The sequence below is a fragment of the Carassius auratus genome, chromosome 30 (genome assembly GCF_003368295.1).
Source record: "Carassius auratus strain Wakin chromosome 30, ASM336829v1, whole genome shotgun sequence".
Taxonomy (NCBI): Eukaryota; Metazoa; Chordata; class Actinopteri; order Cypriniformes; family Cyprinidae; genus Carassius; species Carassius auratus.
Genome location: NC_039272.1, coordinates 8591746 through 8608554, shown reverse-complemented (window position 1 = coordinate 8608554; position 16809 = coordinate 8591746). Strand labels below are relative to the sequence as shown.

At 37.8% G+C, this 16809-nt stretch overlaps 2 protein-coding genes across 5 annotated transcripts; one reads left to right on the top strand and one right to left on the bottom strand.

The window, feature by feature from the left end:
* Nucleotides 1-141: 141 nt before the first annotated feature.
* On the bottom strand, nucleotides 142-14533 carry LOC113049102 (guanine nucleotide-binding protein G(I)/G(S)/G(T) subunit beta-2). Of its 4 annotated transcripts, none has more exons than XM_026211151.1 (10): nucleotides 14514-14533; nucleotides 5546-5650; nucleotides 4933-4971; nucleotides 4736-4842; nucleotides 3599-3662; nucleotides 3099-3261; nucleotides 2830-2896; nucleotides 2022-2223; nucleotides 1540-1756; nucleotides 142-963 (listed from the first exon to the last, which is right to left on the bottom strand). In XM_026211151.1, exons 2-10 carry the CDS (start codon nucleotides 5600-5602, stop codon nucleotides 857-859), a joined length of 1023 nt encoding a protein of 340 aa, XP_026066936.1. In that variant the 5' UTR covers nucleotides 5603-5650; nucleotides 14514-14533; the 3' UTR covers nucleotides 142-856. The 4 variants fall into 4 exon arrangements, with proteins under 4 accessions (XP_026066936.1, XP_026066935.1, XP_026066934.1 ...); XM_026211150.1 differs by lacking the exon at nucleotides 14514-14533 and adding an exon at nucleotides 13350-13466; XM_026211149.1 differs by lacking the exon at nucleotides 14514-14533 and adding an exon at nucleotides 9387-10238.
* On the top strand, nucleotides 12659-16724 carry LOC113049101 (B-cell lymphoma 6 protein homolog). The gene is made up of 2 exons (XM_026211146.1): nucleotides 12659-13586; nucleotides 15087-16724. The coding sequence occupies exons 1-2, from the start codon at nucleotides 12935-12937 to the stop codon at nucleotides 15830-15832; spliced, it is 1398 nt and encodes a 465-aa protein (XP_026066931.1). The 5' UTR covers nucleotides 12659-12934; the 3' UTR covers nucleotides 15833-16724.
* The last annotated feature ends 85 nt before the right edge of the window (nucleotides 16725-16809 follow it).

The window sequence follows — 16809 nt, the reverse complement described above, 5'->3', positions numbered from 1 at the left end:
ATCTTTTTGCTTGTCCAGTGTGAAGTCTGGGACCTTACATTAAAGCAGTTGAAAACCCCTTTATGAATTGAGTCATTTCAAATAACAAGTATTTAAACAGCCTTTATGAGCAACCTGTGATCACATATTTAATGGCACAGATTTGTATTTATTTATTTTTAGTTCTCTTTATTCTCCTTAGGGTGCGGCACACAGGAAACATGAATAAAAGCCTTTTAAAAATGTAAATTCTAAACAAAAATGAAAGACAAAAACATATTTTAATTACTTCTATATTGGAATATGCCGGCATACGCATCCTATAAAAACATGGGCTACATAAAGTGTGATCTGTATCAACTACAGATGGGTTGGGTACATCTCCTTCATCTTTTCAACTCTACATGCTCATGGAAACATTCAGTACTTTAGACTTTGAGTATAGAAGACAGAATGGAAGTCAAAATAAAAAAGGATGCTCTTCAATGGTTCAACACCCACCACTTAGAGCTCCGTCTAAAAATCAAGCGTGTCAAATAAATGTTTTGGCTTGTACGCTCAAATTAGACAACTCACTCATTCCTCCAAATGTACTTGTGTCTCTTAGTGAGGGTACCATGTAGTTCCAGCAAACCTTAAGTAAGGGAGTGTGTATAAAGTGTGTGTGTGTGTCTGTGTGTAAACATTCCTATTTCAAACTTGTGGTCCAAACCTACCTATAGTGTGACTGTGTATAGAATGATGTGGCACTAATTCTATATATTATGTACAGTTTTTATCAGGCATGTGTGTCCGTGTAGGACATCAGATGTACAGTAAAGTACATACATTGTGAATGATGAGTGAATAATGTGTACAATATGTGAGCTGTGTGTGGTCAGTTCCAGATCTTCAGGAAGCTGTCCCAGGAACCTGTACACACAGCCATGCCATCATCTGTGACCCCAAGACAACTCACACGATTGTCATGGCCAGCCAGCACTCCTGGAAGAGATCATGAGTGGGAAGGGTTAACATTTAGTTTATATTGGGTCAGTACAAAATACTCATACTTTAAAAGATTTCCCACCTCATGCACCATGAAAAAATATGCATCGTCCCTCAACATAAGTATCTTATGCCCATTTATTTCATAAAAAGATTTCAAAAACTATAATATTGAGAAATGTTGCAATTTAAAATAAATATTTTATCTAACCATTTATGTTTGATAATGATCAAAAGTATTATTAATCATTTCCATATAAAGAGCATATTAAAAATGTTTTTAAATTAATGTGCCATTTGAGTATTGTATTTGTATTATTGTAAATCTAAAATATGTACACCGTATCCACTAGAAGCAATGCAACAAACCTATCTTGCACTATAGGCAGCTCTGTTGATTTTAGTACTGAAACATTCTAATGCAAGGATTTAGTGCTAAATACTGTATTTAACCAGTCAAATCTTCTGCCCCTAAGCCCTATAGATCTCACTATTGTTCAGGGACCTCACAATTCACAAATAAACCACTGTGGTTACTGTACTGCCGCAAAATAATGACCCCAGTATGTTCACCTGCTCGGTCTCCCTTCATGGCATCCCAGATGTTGCAGTTAAAGTCATCGTAGCCGGCGAGCAGCAGACGGCCAGAACGGGAGAAGGCCACAGAGGTGATGCCACAGATGATATTATCATGAGAGTATAAACACAGCTCCTGATCCGCACGCAGGTCAAACAGCCTGCAGGTGGCGTCATCAGAACCAGTTGCAAACGCACTGCCGCTGGGGAAGAACTGAGAGATGGAGGAGAAAAAGAGTCAAAAGGAAAGGTGACGTGTATTTGTTTAGTCCAGGGGTAGGCAAGTTCGGTCCTAGAGAGCCGCAGAGTTCAGGCTTCATCCCTAATCAAACACACCTGAACAAGCTCATCAATCCATTCAGGATTACTGAGATACAGGCAGGTGAGGTGTTTGTTTTCAGGGTTGGAGCTGAACTGTACAGGACTGTGGCTCTCTAGGAACGAACTTGCCTACCCCTGGTTTAAGTGCATTTACTCACACAGACAGCGTTGATGTCTGACTCGTGCCCGGTGAACGTCTGTCTGCACATGCTGTCTCTGATGTCCCAGAGCTTAATTGAGGCGTCACAGGCCCCAGAGATGAAGGTCCGTGAGTCTGGAGCTAATGACAGACTCATCACATCTCCACTGTGACCTGAGAACAGCGTGGTCTGCTGACCGGTCTCCACGTCCCACAGAGCGCTGCAACAAACACAACTGGAAGGTTAAAAAGCATTACTGCACAGATATTATTGAAATTGAAAACAAACATTAAAACTGAAAGGTGTGTTTGACTGCAGTGATTCTCAACTGGTCTAATTCCAGACAGCAGAGGAAAACCCTGATAAATGCAAATAATAAAACACAAATAACCATTTTATCATGTGCAATAAACCAGCTCATGCTTCCCATATCATTTTCAGTTTTGCCATAAATTCATCTATCTCTTAGTTAAAGCTAGCTATAATACCGTAACATGGACCAATTACGTGATGTGTCTTTATCCTTGAAAACCATAAAACTACACAAGGTACAAGAAAATATGACTTATGTTATAAATAAATCTCTTGCAACATGGATAAAATTGATTTTGTTTTGGCTTGAGAATAGTGATTTCTGGGTTTAATTTGAATTAAATAATATTAAACTAAACATAATTATTAATCATGTTTGAACTTGTATGGTGGAGCACCACAAATTTTGGTCCTGAAGCAAAACCAATTGAGAAGCACTGTAGTATGATATAGTTTTCTCATTTATTCATTTGCATTTTATTTTTTTTCAGTGTAGAATAGTTGTTGAACACACCAGGTTGTGTCTCCTGAACTGGTGATAATTTGATTGTCATCTATGAAACGGCAACAGGAAAGGTAACCTAGGAAATGAGCAGACAGGAAGTTAACATGTCACACCCTGAAACTGCATGATGGTAGAAAAAATGGCTCAACTGCTGTCTGATTCTCTATTCTCTATAGATGTACCCCAAAAATGCAGTCATGAGCTGTATATTTGATTACTGCCAACAACAGTATGCAAACTGCAATAAATGTTTAGGAAGTGAAGTCGTGTCCTCAAACCTGTGTGTCCAGGCAGCTCTCGGCTGACTCTAACATTGCCCTCTCTAGTCTTTAAGCTGTATATGGAGCAAATGTTGTCCAGTCCACCACAGGCCACAAAGTTTCCAGATGGCGCGTACGCACAGGTCATCACCCATGATGACCGCAAGGGGATGGCATGCATCTGAAGTTTATAATATAGAACATGCATGCCAAGATTAAAACAGGCTGCGGAAAATCAGATAATGACAGGAAAAACACACATGGTGATAATCTTTATGACATAATATATAACTAACCTTTTGCCAATGTTAACTATGAACTGTATTTCTAAATAATGTATTATTTTACCTGATGAATAATGCACTTACTACAGAGACTATAAACCTTGCATTCCCATTTTTTACTTGATTTTGATATTCCATCAAAAGCTGAACTTAAAAGCTTTTGGTTATTAGTTCAAAACTGTTTGGCTGCGCCATCATGTGTTTTATGTGGAACAATATGATGGAACTGCACACCTTGTTTGTGGTGTAACTGTCCCAGATGATGAGTTTTCCATCCTGTGAGGCACTAACAAGAAACCTGAGGATAAGATAAGAAAATGGACATATATTATTATAGATAATGCAAGAGAATACAGGACAGGGAAATGACCAGAAGTCTTTCTGAGAGTTCACGCCACACGTATTTAGAGAGTTACTTTGAATTTATAAACTGAACTTCATTTCTGTTCTCCAACTTAATTCAGCTTGTTGTTAAGCAATGTGCTTGTATGTTTATGCTTTTTCAGTACCAGTGCTCCCTATATTGAGAGTATGCAGTCTGCATAGGATGAAAAATGTCAACTATGACTCGATTTCTAGTTATTTTTTTATTAAATTTTTTTGTTAGGGCACACATTTGACTGGTATACTGCAGCAACTTTCATTTAAACTAGTCGCTTTCAAATTAACTTGCCTGAATCCGATCCCTCTTGGATTTTAATGCAATTTAATGGTATTACGAGATATGAGCAAAGCAACAAATTGTTGTGATTTTCTGATTAACAATTAGCCTGCTGAGCTAAAATTCTTTAATTAATTCTCTATAGTCAGCGTGCTTATCCAATAGCCTAAGATAACATACAATGATATACAGCCCTTGGATAATATTTAGTGATGGGCAACGATTAAACGCATCCAAAATTAAAAGTTTTTGTTTATATATAATATATGTGTGTATAATGAAATGTACTGTTTTTATATAGTATAATTAGTGGTGGGCAATGATTAATTGCATCTAAAATGCATCATATTTGTGTGTGTGTACTGTGTATATTTATTATGTATATATGGATATGAGACTGTAAAGATTACTCTAGTACAGGTACGTCCTTGGAATATAGTACAGCTTACAAAAATGATGTCTTTAAAGAAATTTGTTTCCATTGTGACAGTACTGCAGTCGTAGATGATTAGCCAACAAAGATTGGTTAACTTTGGTCAGTGTGACATGTTGTTCATTGTCTTCTGTGCCGTCAACAAGTGCAAAACCAAAGCCAAGACACAAACCAGTCAGTCACGCTCATCTGCTACTTTCAGCTTTTTTTTGTTGGTTTGTTCTTTTGGATGCCAGGTGTGAGTGGTGAATGGTTAGAAGGTTGAGGACAAAGATACCTGGAGTCTGAGCCCCAGTGCATGGCGTAGATTTTAGCCAAATGCCCACGCAGTGTGCGCCTCGTCCTCATCTGTATCCTCCCCACCGGGTCCAGGCCTGCTGTTATCTACCACACACACACAAACTCCACATAAGTGAAAACCCACAGACCTCTGGAGATCACATCATCCGGGTCCTGCGTGTAATTACATCTCACCTGAGTGAGTGTGGAGTCTCCACATGCTTTCCTGGCATCCTGAGGGACAGAAGGCAGTGTTAGGGGAATCATTGCATCGCCACAATTTGTAAGTAGCAATATGACCTATTTTAAAAGTAATCAGGATATCCAAATGCACACTTCATTTTAAGGGAAGAGTCTAAGGGAACCCACTATTTTTTATGTTGTTTATGGCATCCATACTGCTCTAAAAGCCCAACATGGTAACTACACCAACACTGACAGTCTTGAAATGGATTAGATTATGGGTTAAATTTAATTTAATTTAAAGTCTAAATTGGTTTTATAATTTAGTTAAAATGGCTCTTAAATGTCTTATTTAGCTTCTATTTTAAACTGTATAACTCAATGGCATTTAAAAAACAAACAGTTTTCTCTGAATGTGCACTCAGAAAATGAGGATCAGTGCGGATTTTGCCATAAACTGAATTTCATCCAAGTATGTTTAGCAGTGACATCATAAACACTCATTCTGCTCATTACTATATGTAAGGGATAATGCAAACCTAACTGTCATTATGCAACATAAACCCTGACATGCCGATCAGAACCCCAACAGTTTATTTTTAGCAGTATCAGTATTAGGACTCACTCTGATCTGATTGCGCAGTTGCTCAGCCTCCTGTCGAAGCTGCTCGAGCTCACTCATCTTGAAAAGACTTTTAACCTCTGACCTCTCTCACGCACCCTGAGACACCTGTAGATTAAAACATGATGTATGAATAACATTAAAAGCCACAGGGTTCAAGTTGAACCCCGTGAAGAATCATAGACAGACAGTTTGCAGGTTTGATGAGATGATGAGCAAAATAATACAAATGTTCCACTGCAGTATGAAAGTGAAAAATTATTTTTTTAATAAATCTTGATTATAAGATTTATACTTTTTGGTTATGCTTTTTTAATGTAAAAACATGTATCAGAGATGTGTTTAATACGGATAATTTCATTTTGCAGATGGTGCTGCAGGGTTTAGATTAACATTAGAGAATAATCTTTAATCTGGTGTAATCTGGCTAACAATCTTTAATATAACAGGATTAATGTTTTGAGAGCCATTCCAAACACAGAAACAAAATCAAGGTTATCATTAATGGGACAGAAAATTGGGTGTATCTGATTTAAAATTTAAATTTTTTATTCCAAATGCACTTTTAGCTTGCCAATATTGTTATTTGAATTGAAATAAGAGAAAGAATAGGTTGCCTAACCTGAAACCTTCATACCTGAGGTTAGACATTCAAATTGGTATGCAAAAACCCTAACACACAGGACTTTTTTTTTTTTCACAGTCAAATATATAACAAATCATCAACCAATCCCATAGTCTTTTGGACCTTATTACCAGTCCTGTTTTGCATGTTTCCAGTTATATCCCACAGATCTCAGTATGGCTATTGTATCAATGCTGATGGGAACTCTGAGACACAGATGCAAAAATGATTGTTATTATCCCGTTACCGCACATACTTATTAGAGAGCCTTAACTCCCTATACAACACACAAACAAAAACAACACCACGGCAGGAAGAAAGAAATTAAGCCACGTATAAGAATCAATCTGTGAGGAAACTCAACACAAAGAGCATAAGAGCCACACACACCCACTTGAAAACTTACATCACAACCCATCATAGAGAAAGAAACAGCGATGATGTATAATCCCATTTTACCCACAAAACCTTTCACTCAGATATAAATGGCTTAGATCCAAGGAATTTTGGCTAATCTAGATGACTGAAACCTCTTCTGCACCTTTTAATGTCTTCAAGCATGTTGGGAAAAGAGAAGCTGGTTAGTAGTGCACCGCAGTGCCTTATAGATAAATGTATAGTGTTTGAAATCAGCTAAATATAGGTTAGAAATAGCCTTAGGATCAAACATTATCTATTTATTAACCTACGGCTTTTGTCCTCTCGGCAGCGGGGATATATTATTGTCAGCACTATGTAAAATAATACAACTTCATACATTAAATATGAGGGGGCTGTCAGATGATAATAAGCACCAAATTGAGAGTGGTAACAACGCCACTGCCTTGGAGTAGGCAAATGTTATCTCTGTCGCCATAAAACACAGGTAAAATGTTTTCTACGAATATTTTACTGACAAAAGCTCGTAAACAGATGAGATGTGGAAAAAGCATGTTGCAACCGGCTTCTATCATCACGTTGCCAAAGAAAGGCGGGTGTATAGGACCATTTTTTATTAAATCAGCGTTCCATTACCGATACAAAACTAATAATATGCTCATTGGATTTGTGTCCTTGGACTTCTTTTAGCATGAACTACAAAAAATGTCAGATTTTGCCACACCCCTGGAGCTGAACACATAGTGTCATATGCACACTGCATACAGCAAAGAAAGGGATAAAAGTGGCATTTCTAGCTTATAGGCCTACTAGCACCAAACGCTGTTTTCACTGAAACCACAACGTATAAACAACGCGTCCTTTTAACCCGGGAGACAGCTGCAAAACGTGCATTTGCTTGGTCACATGGGTTACGTTTGTATCAGTCAGATCATCCTACGCCCAGAACAACAGACTTACGAACGTCCTCTTTTATCATGCTACTGACATTTGCCTATGGCAAGCCGTTTTATCAAGATATCCTTAATACAAACTGACTAGTAACAATACGCAATGCTATTTTTTTAGTCTTTAGCACATAATTAAGTAATGACTAGTATCTTATATTGGGATTTGGGGTTCAGAACTAGTATGTATTCTAATACCTATTCTAATTTTACTAGTAACATCATTACTCACTACTTATTCTTTAGTTGCTTTTGCCATTTTCAAGTTTTTCTGATATCAACTTATCAAACTCTAGTACCTGTTTATTAGACATGACAGTGTATTAAAATTGGTACTAGTATAAAATGTTTGTCTACCAATAAGTTACAATAATGTAACCATTCTGGCAAGTTATGACATATGACAAGCAAAAAAGCAAGTGTCAATAGTGAGATAACTAAGGGCTAAATACCAGTGTTTTTTTTTTTATATAAACATAAATACAAAAGCTTGTAAACAGACAATGCTCGCGAACACTTTCTTTCTTCACTTTCTTCTTGGAATTCTTCTACTTTTAAGAACTGACAGGTTTTCTGTTAGTCGGTGGAGCTAATACACAAATGGCAAACTCATTGACTGGTGCTCCCCTATTATCATCCCTGTTTTGATTTCAGCAAATTAGTTTGAGCGACTGCACAAAACCTGAATTAATATTCATGAATCCAGCGGTTCATTAATTCTTTTTAGTAGAATTCGTATCATTATTATCTTCTCGTATTTTGTTAGTTTTCTTTTCCACACAAACACTGAATGACCAAAAAAGCACCACAACCAGTCCAGTTAAAATGACTAATAAGCAGCTGGTGTATGTGGTAATACAGGCTAGTTCACTTTAGGCAGAACATCCAAACGCTCGCCTAACATTCATTGACCTTTACATGGTTACTCTATCTAATGACAGATGGAAGCACTGCAGGACAGATGGAAGCACTGTTGCAGTCACTTGCTCTTAAAATACTCTGTAATTTTTGGTAATATAGATAAGAGTAATATATCTTTTGAATCTGTAAAGACGTTACGTTTATTTGTGTGCACTCACAATAACAACAAAACACGTTTTTGTAAAATAATGAAAGCAAAGGAAGCACTTTTTGCTCTCTGTCTCTGTGAACTAAAGCGCAAAACTCTGTGTATATCTTTGCCTCCCAGACATTAAATATACATATAACGAAATGTTTACTTTCAAACCAACCAATTATGTTATGTATGTAACATGCTTACAGTTGGATCACTACTGCGGAGATGATTAGTCAGTGTCGCAGAATTAATCTTATAACCAAAAACAAAGAAAGCACTAGTTTATCAATGAATTATTAAAATGTTAATGCAGCCTCCTTACAGTTTTCCCCTGGCTCTGTACTATGATTTAAATGGTTTATTAATAATCATGCGATTAGTCGACTTATGCTTCAAATAAACGACTAGTCATCGACCAGAAAATCTTTAGTCAGGGACAGCCCTAATATTTAGTAAAAGCAGTAAATGTAGAAACAGCTTGCCATAATCAGAGCTGTGGAGTGAGTAAAGCGCTGGAGGCTGCGGCCAGCTGAAGAACAGGAGGCTTCTGCTCCATCAATTCACGACTCACGGCTAAAATGAGACATGCAGCACCTTTAAAAACAGATGTAATGTGATTTATAATATCCATGATGTTCCTATTGATTGTGAATAACAATCCACTAATGTGATTTTGTGACAAAACCACCAGTGAGATCACAAATGATCGAAAATAACACATAACTGAACACGAACCATTTTAATCATCTAGGTCTCTGACGCCTTTACTACTTTCATCCATATGTCTCGTGTGGGTCACAACATTCTGATAAATCTTAGAAATTAATATAGGCCTACCTGTTAATCTTTCTGTTTGGCTTTAGTCTCCACTTAAAGTGAGTGGAATGTTGAAGTGGGTGGCGGAAGTAATTCGCAGATAGATATATATTCTGTTGGAAAAATGATTAGAACTGCATACTGTCGGTTTTTTTCCTAGTGCTAGTTTAGGCCTCAGCGGCTCCGTGTTTCATGTACGAAACGAATCAAAACGATGTTGTCATGAAGCATGGAGCTACAATGTCGACCTCTGATCGTTTAGTGAAAATGGGAAGAAGCCTTTTCCACGGTATTCCTGAAACACGTTGCTAATGTGGGGAACAAACGTATTTTGCGCCTTAAATTGTATAACTACCGACAGATGTAATAAGTCCAAATACAGTAAAGCTTTCAAATGAAGTACGTGCCGTCGTTGTCTTTAAATTGCGTTGCTTGATCCTCGCCTCTTCCCTCCCGAGTGTCTTCTTCCTCCGTCTTCGATTTCTGGTCTCTTCGTTTTGACCGTCGCTCCGCGTTCAAGAAATGACCAGTTCAATACAACGCGAGGCACCCCGTGGCCCTTTAAAAAAATTAAAATAAAGTAACCAAAATCGACTTGGTTATCTCTCCGGAGGAGCATACCCGTCCATCAGTTCAAATGTGACTGTGCCAGAATAAGAGGCGGGGTGAATTCGACATAAACAACAGTACAGTTGATTTCTAAATAATTCAAATAATGTGCGCTCGCTCTGCTATCAATTCAGTCCCGCATGAAATCATTCGGTCTGCACCAGAAATACGTAGCATCACATATGCGCGATTCAACCACACCCATTTTATTGCGAATGTACCACTGCAGCGCAGACCTCCACCGCCCAAACGCGGGATGAACAGCACCCCACACTGGAACACACTCGAGTTTAGGCCGCTAACGCTTAATATAAGGTATTTCGTGAAGTGTATTAAACAGATATCAATTTAAACCTTTGGGTAAAATGACAAATAAAGGACTTGGGGAAAACAGTGACATTTTACAGAACTCCCCCTACGCGCTGCTCAGTGGCTATGAATGCGCTCCTGCGCGGAGTCGGAGTGTTGCCAGATCGCGCAATATAAGAGTCGAAGAAATACGGAGCTGAGAAAGGAGAACGAACGATAAAAATGAGAGAGGGCGAGGCTCCAACAGTAGGTCGGGGTATTTGGAAGTGCCGTTGATTAGTCACGGTCTCAGTGTGTGTTTATATTACTGTTTTGCTACCAATTAAATTAAGCTATATAGTTAATATAGTATATACAGTCATATAGTTAATAGCTTCTACCATTCTTACCTGGTAATAGCACTCATTATAAAAACTTACTATTGTGTTTTGGAGGCCAAGCACCAGCCATAAAATAAATATTCTACTTTCTCTCTCAATTCAATTCAGCTGTATTGTCATGACTGTGGTAAGACAGTAACAGAAACATTAAGCAAGTTTTACAGCCAATGCCATGTCCCCCATTATGGTCTATTATGTATATATATATATATATATATATATATATATATATATATATATATATATATATATATATATATATATATATATATATATAATAGACCATAATGGGGGACATGGCAACACTCACTGGACTGTAGCCTGTTGTTCACATTATGCCAGGAAAAAATGTATACATTTTCACCTGTCACATATGCATTTTCTGTTCCTCTTGAACACATTTAATGATACATATATTTTCAGTATTCTTCCAAAACATTTTTTTAAATACCCTACATCTATTATTATCGCGATAAGTTCCAAGACACTTTCTCAAATTACTTAGAGCTGTAATTAAAATTCCCCTGTAAGGGTAATGCAATGCACACTTTTTCTCTAGAGACATAAGCTGCCACCCACCGGAGACACACTCCTAATTACACCTGCCATAATTACAAGTTGAGGGGAGGGGCAGATAGATTATACTACTGTACACTTGCTGATTGGCCCTTATTAAAATGTATCGCAGACTGGATTGTCTATATGCTGTTCTGCTGATGAATGTCAAACAGTGATTAATTTGTTTCATTTATATCTATTTTGCACCATTAAAGTGCCCCACACATTATGGCCAGCAAAATATGGTCAGCATATATATCCTCCTCCCAAAATGTAGTGATGGTACATTCCACCTGCCCTACTCCCCATAAGGGACTGTGGATGGGTTGCCGAGCAACACCATTTTCAAAGACCCATGCAAGCAGTATGTGGTTGGATGGACATGAACTGTTCTGCATTAATCCTCCAGCCATATATCCATAGCTACTTAGGTAACTGTATCTTATCCAGTCTATGATGTAGTTAACGTAACGACTATAAGAAATACAAATTAAAAATGCATAGAAATGTATTTAAAAGCTTTAAAACTTATTTCTGCCAACAGATGAGATGGGCAGAATGAATGGATGGGTGAAGAAGATGAGGAGTGTAGTGTGATCTCACTCCTCTCCACATGGGCTAAACAGGGCTCAGATTCACAGACACCAGAGAAAGTGAAGGGTTCACATTCTGGTGTCAGAACGATCAGATTTTGGTGCAAAAACCCCGAGTCTAAAATAAATAGAGTTCGTGCTTTCCATTTGTCAACCTCTAGAGTGCGCTATTGCTCCTTATAACAGCATGTTGAGGAAAATAAAACAAGAAAAAAAAAACAGTTGCTGTCCAAAATGTGCCATTATTTGAACTACTGCCACAATATAAATCACCGAATGTGTTAAATAAATAAAAATATGCAAATGCTAAGGAAATATTAATTAATCGTTTATTTCCAGCAATGGAAAAAAAAATACACAGTATTGTCTGAAACGTTGGAAAGATGTTGTTTAACCTTTAATCCAAACAAAACTTGAATGAAAAGGCAGTGATTAACCTAATGTTCTGCTGCAAGCTCCTTCTAATGTTTAACCCTGTTGTGTGTTTAATCAATGTCCAGTAGTGTAAAGGTCACACAAAGACAGATGTTTCATATTTTAAGTAACTTTTAAATATAGATGATTTTTTTTTTATCTAAACCTGTGCATACTCATAATTTATGCAACACATATGTTTTTTCTTGGAAAGGAGCCTTCTTTGACCATTCTTCTGACTATAGAGAATACTGCATCTCTCAAAAACAATTATATTCCATTTTTCAATTTCTATATAAAGGCCATTCATTCTTATATGGATCCAGTTATATACTACACATAAATAACTTAAAAAAAATCTATATATAATGTGAACCAACTACTGAACAACAGAACGTCTTAATTCACTCAGAACGAAAACTCAAAATCCCAGGCTGTTATTGACGTCATTATTCTTCGACAATGACGACAGTATAACGCGACAGATTGAGCAGGATTCACCAAACACTTGTGGGTTGCAGTTTCTTTTATATCACAACCAGATAGTATTATCAATGTACTACAATACCGATGGAAGTGAGGCCGTAAACTATTGTTTTCTAGTCCTCAGTCAGCTAAAACAGAAACCCAAGCCGCCTCTTCTGAGCTCTGCTACATTCTATGCAACGTTACATCTCGTAGTGAAATACTGCAGTGGATCATAACCATGACTTTGAGCATGGACATCAGCGTTTCTTTTCTCAAGTGCGAACTCGCCTCTACTATCGACCAGGCGGTAAGATGCGCCGTCGAAACGGTTTTAAAAGAAACGGCACGAGTTGTTGGCATAAAGCTGTCCGCGGCTCGAAACGCAGCGGCAGAGTCGCACCGAGAGAACCAGAGCCTGCGCGAGAGACTGGAGATCTCCGACAGCGAGCTCAAAGCAGTGCGCTACTACATGACCGCGGCTGAAAAGAACATCAAACAGTGTTTACTTCTCAACAGAAACCAGCCCGGGTCAAATATCGTGCGCCCGAACGCACAAGACGCACTTTTTGTGATTCCATCACGCGCTGCGGACGGAAGCCCCACATTACAGGCGCAAAGCAGAGATTCCTCCCGCAAGAGCTTCCGAAACTCACCGGGAAGAATCCACAAACCCAAAAATCTCCCTAGTGTTGGCCTCTGTCTCCCCACGGTGCAGTCAGACTGGCCTCGGGAGTGCGTCAACCGCAGACAGACAAGAGGAGGGTCCTCAGGAGGCAACAGTTCAGCACACGCGAGTGACCCCGCGACCTCCCAGACTCTTGTGGAAAACAGTCCTGCTCTCTTCAAACCAGAAGATGAGCCAGAGGGCCAGTTTTACATCACGAATGAGGGTGAAAAATGTTAAATGTTATTATCTTTATCATTTGCAAGTCGAATACTGCCAAACAAGTGTCACCACAGATGGCCATAGATGTTTATTGATTTTGCAAATTCCGACATAATAGTAAGAAAACATTTTATCTGAAAAGGAACAGTTTTAGATAAAATCTTTAAATATATATATATATATATATATATATATATATATATATATATATATATATATATATAATTATAATTTATAGTGCAATGATGATTTATAGTGCAAGTTATAATTCTGATAACTTGCACTATAAATCATTGGGACTTTTATTACAATATAACAGACTACTAGCAAATAAATATAATTTGTCACTCAAACATATTATGACCAAATCTCTGAATATATATATATTTACTATTACAGCTGTCGAGATTAACGAATCGTGGAAGTGTTGATTATATAATTATTTTTTCGATCTTTTCCCATCACATGAAAGGCTGCAGTGATGAGCATTGAGTAGACAGAGTCTGTTTTTCGCGTGGATGCAGTGATCTCGTCATTATTGCAACACGTTTTCTCTCACTAAATGCTTTCACCACAGCTAACAGCAAACACATGAATACAGTAAGAGCTCCGTTGTGCAGCATAACAGCGTCATTCATTGTAACAGCAGTTTGGGCAAGTGTGCAGATATACTCGCGATGTGTAACAGCTCCAGAAAAAAGTTAGCTTTCTTTGATCGCTCTCTGTAGTTAAATCACAATTCAAAAAACAGATTTGTTTCATGCTACTAAGAGAAACAACGTGAAGTTGATAATTTAGTCACTGGCTTGATTCACTGATGCATAAACAGTATTAAACGATTTAGAAAGAAAGTCTGTGTGTACTTGAATGATTAGCTACCCATCAGAAATCACTGATCACAGATCAGGCATTAATGAACACTGTTACTCACTGTTTGTGCCGGTGCTGTCGAATCCATATCATAAAAGTCTGTTTGTAACACCTGTGCTGACATTGCGACTGAATTATATGTAAATATTTGGGCGGGCAAAGCAGAGAAAGGGGAGGTAACAATTCTCGTTGTAACGTCACAACGAGGAGATTCAAGATCAGCCCATTTGAGCTTCCATTTTCTCAAAGGCAGAGAAAGATAGAAATAAATCTCAATTTACACCGATTCAAATTTCTAGAAACTTGGGGAGCATATACAGGCTAGGGGAACTCATATTAATCTTAAAAAACCTCAGAAAGTGAAATTTTCATGTCATAGGACCTTTAACATGATTAATAATAAAATAAAAAAGGATGTATGGTTAATCAAGCAAACATAAGCTGCTTCATTCCAATAAATGTTTATTTTAAAAGATAACTAACAATATGAAAATTATACTTAGTTTTTATTTCTTAAAAAAACATGAGATTTCACAGCAAAACAATACAGAGTGCCACAACCTAAAGGGGGCCTTTTTTAATGCCATTTCACATGCTAAAAATATATGAACACAAGCTTTTCCTTGTTTTACAGACAACAGTTCTGTAGTAACAGACAGTGAGGGGAGACATGAAGAACCAGAAAATCCAGACCCCTCCGCAAACCAACCAGAGGATCCATCTGACATGACAAAGTTTGAGTTTGAAATGAGCACGCCAGCTGGGAATGTTAATGAGCTGGAGCTGATAGAGGTGATGGAGGACTCTGATGAAGTCAAACAGAGCACCATTAAAATTGAAGACGATCCTGATTCCCTCACATTAGAGCCTCCTTCATCAACTCTAGCTGTAGCATCTTCATCCAACTCCATGCAAGAGTTGGCACAAATCTCTTCGCCTTTGATGCGGGAGAGTGATGGTGATGCTTTGCTGGCCTTGGCTGCACCTGTTAGTAGTGACTCCAGGTTCAGCAGGACTATCGAGAGCCCTGATAAGGTGCACCGCTGTAACATTTGTGGCCGGGGGTTCAGACGTTTCTACTGCTTGAAAACGCACCAGCGCATACACACAGGAGAGCGCCCGTATCCTTGCAGATATTGCGAGAAGCGATTTCGCCATTTGGACAGCTTACACAAGCACCAGCGCATTCACACAGGAGAGAGACCGTACCACTGTGCTGAGTGTGGATGCTGCTTCAGAGAACTCGGTCAGCTCAAAAAGCACAGACTCAAACACTCTCCCACATTTGTTCCGGTGGCCAATCCCACCTTCCCTCTCCTCCCAGCTGGACCCTCCTATGTCTGGCCACATCTCAACACACAGTCTTTAGATTCAGTCTAGGCATGTGACGGTATTTTCAAAGTATGGTAATTGTGGAGACCGGTACGGTATTATCTGCTGGTATTCAATGAAGTTACAAAAACAGGTTGAAAAGATAAACAAACTTGTCCTATTAAATCATCTCAAATAAGGGACATTACAAATATAATAAAATGACAAGAAAATTATAAAGTACACTTGTTTCAAACTGATTAAAGTACAGACTAGACAACTATAACGGACAATATCAAGGAAGTAAACGATTTTTAACCATTATCCAGATATTTTTTCTGGGCTGGAGTGTTTAAGTCCAGATTAAAATGTACAGGTGTAAACAAATGCGTATTATATAATGCTTAGTATTAAATACTCAGTATTTGTTGTTGTTTTTATAAACACCATAGCCATATCTGAATGGTTGTTTTGAAAGCTTTTAAATACTGTTTGACTTTCTTCAGTTCAGAAATAGGAATTTTCATAGCACTACTTTGTACTTTGTGTACAGGGGTAACCACTGTATTAACCACTGTATTTCTGTAAGTGCCACATACTGTAAGAGCATGAATTTGCATTTCCATTCGACCTGTTTGTTGTTTTGTTTTTGTTTTACTTTGAATCAAAGTGAAAATTTGATTTATTTTATATGCAGCATACATGTCACACCACAGATAAAGTTTGTTCAGTAACAGTTTGGTCCAAAAACAATTGGAGGTATATTGGAAGATATATATTTGCCTGACTCTGTAAACAAAATTAATTTAGAATCATGTATCATGAATCATGAATCATCATCCACAGTGCAGCATAACCATAACTATAATGAATTGTTTTCATGCATAAAAACAACAATGCAAGAGTTACAGTGCAAAACATTTAAATTGATTCCAGCTATGATTAAACTTTCACAATAAGGCATGGTCTTGAGACTTGATTTTACTCGCTCTGATCATCACACCAAAATGTGCATCGTGCACAAATCAGAACTGAAACTAATTATT

What these genes read in the sequence shown, in the direction of transcription:
- LOC113049102 (XM_026211151.1), bottom strand. Translation starts at nt 5,602, where the DNA reads ATGAGTGAGCTCGAGCAGCTTCGACAGGAGGCTGAGCAACTGCGCAAT. An exon ending in GAGACTCCACACTCACTCAG is followed by an intron (nt 4,843 to 4,932) that starts GTGAGATGTAAT and finishes TGTGTGTGGTAG; the next exon opens with ATAACAGCAGGCCTGGACCC. An exon ending in CATGAAGGGAGACCGAGCAG is followed by an intron (nt 964 to 1,539) that starts GTGAACATACTG and finishes GATCTCTTCCAG; the next exon opens with GAGTGCTGGCTGGCCATGAC.
- LOC113049101 (XM_026211146.1), top strand. Translation starts at nt 12,935, where the DNA reads ATGACTTTGAGCATGGACATCAGCGTTTCTTTTCTCAAGTGCGAACTC. An exon ending in GTTTTACATCACGAATGAGG is followed by an intron (nt 13,587 to 15,086) that starts GTGAAAAATGTT and finishes CTTGTTTTACAG; the next exon opens with ACAACAGTTCTGTAGTAACA.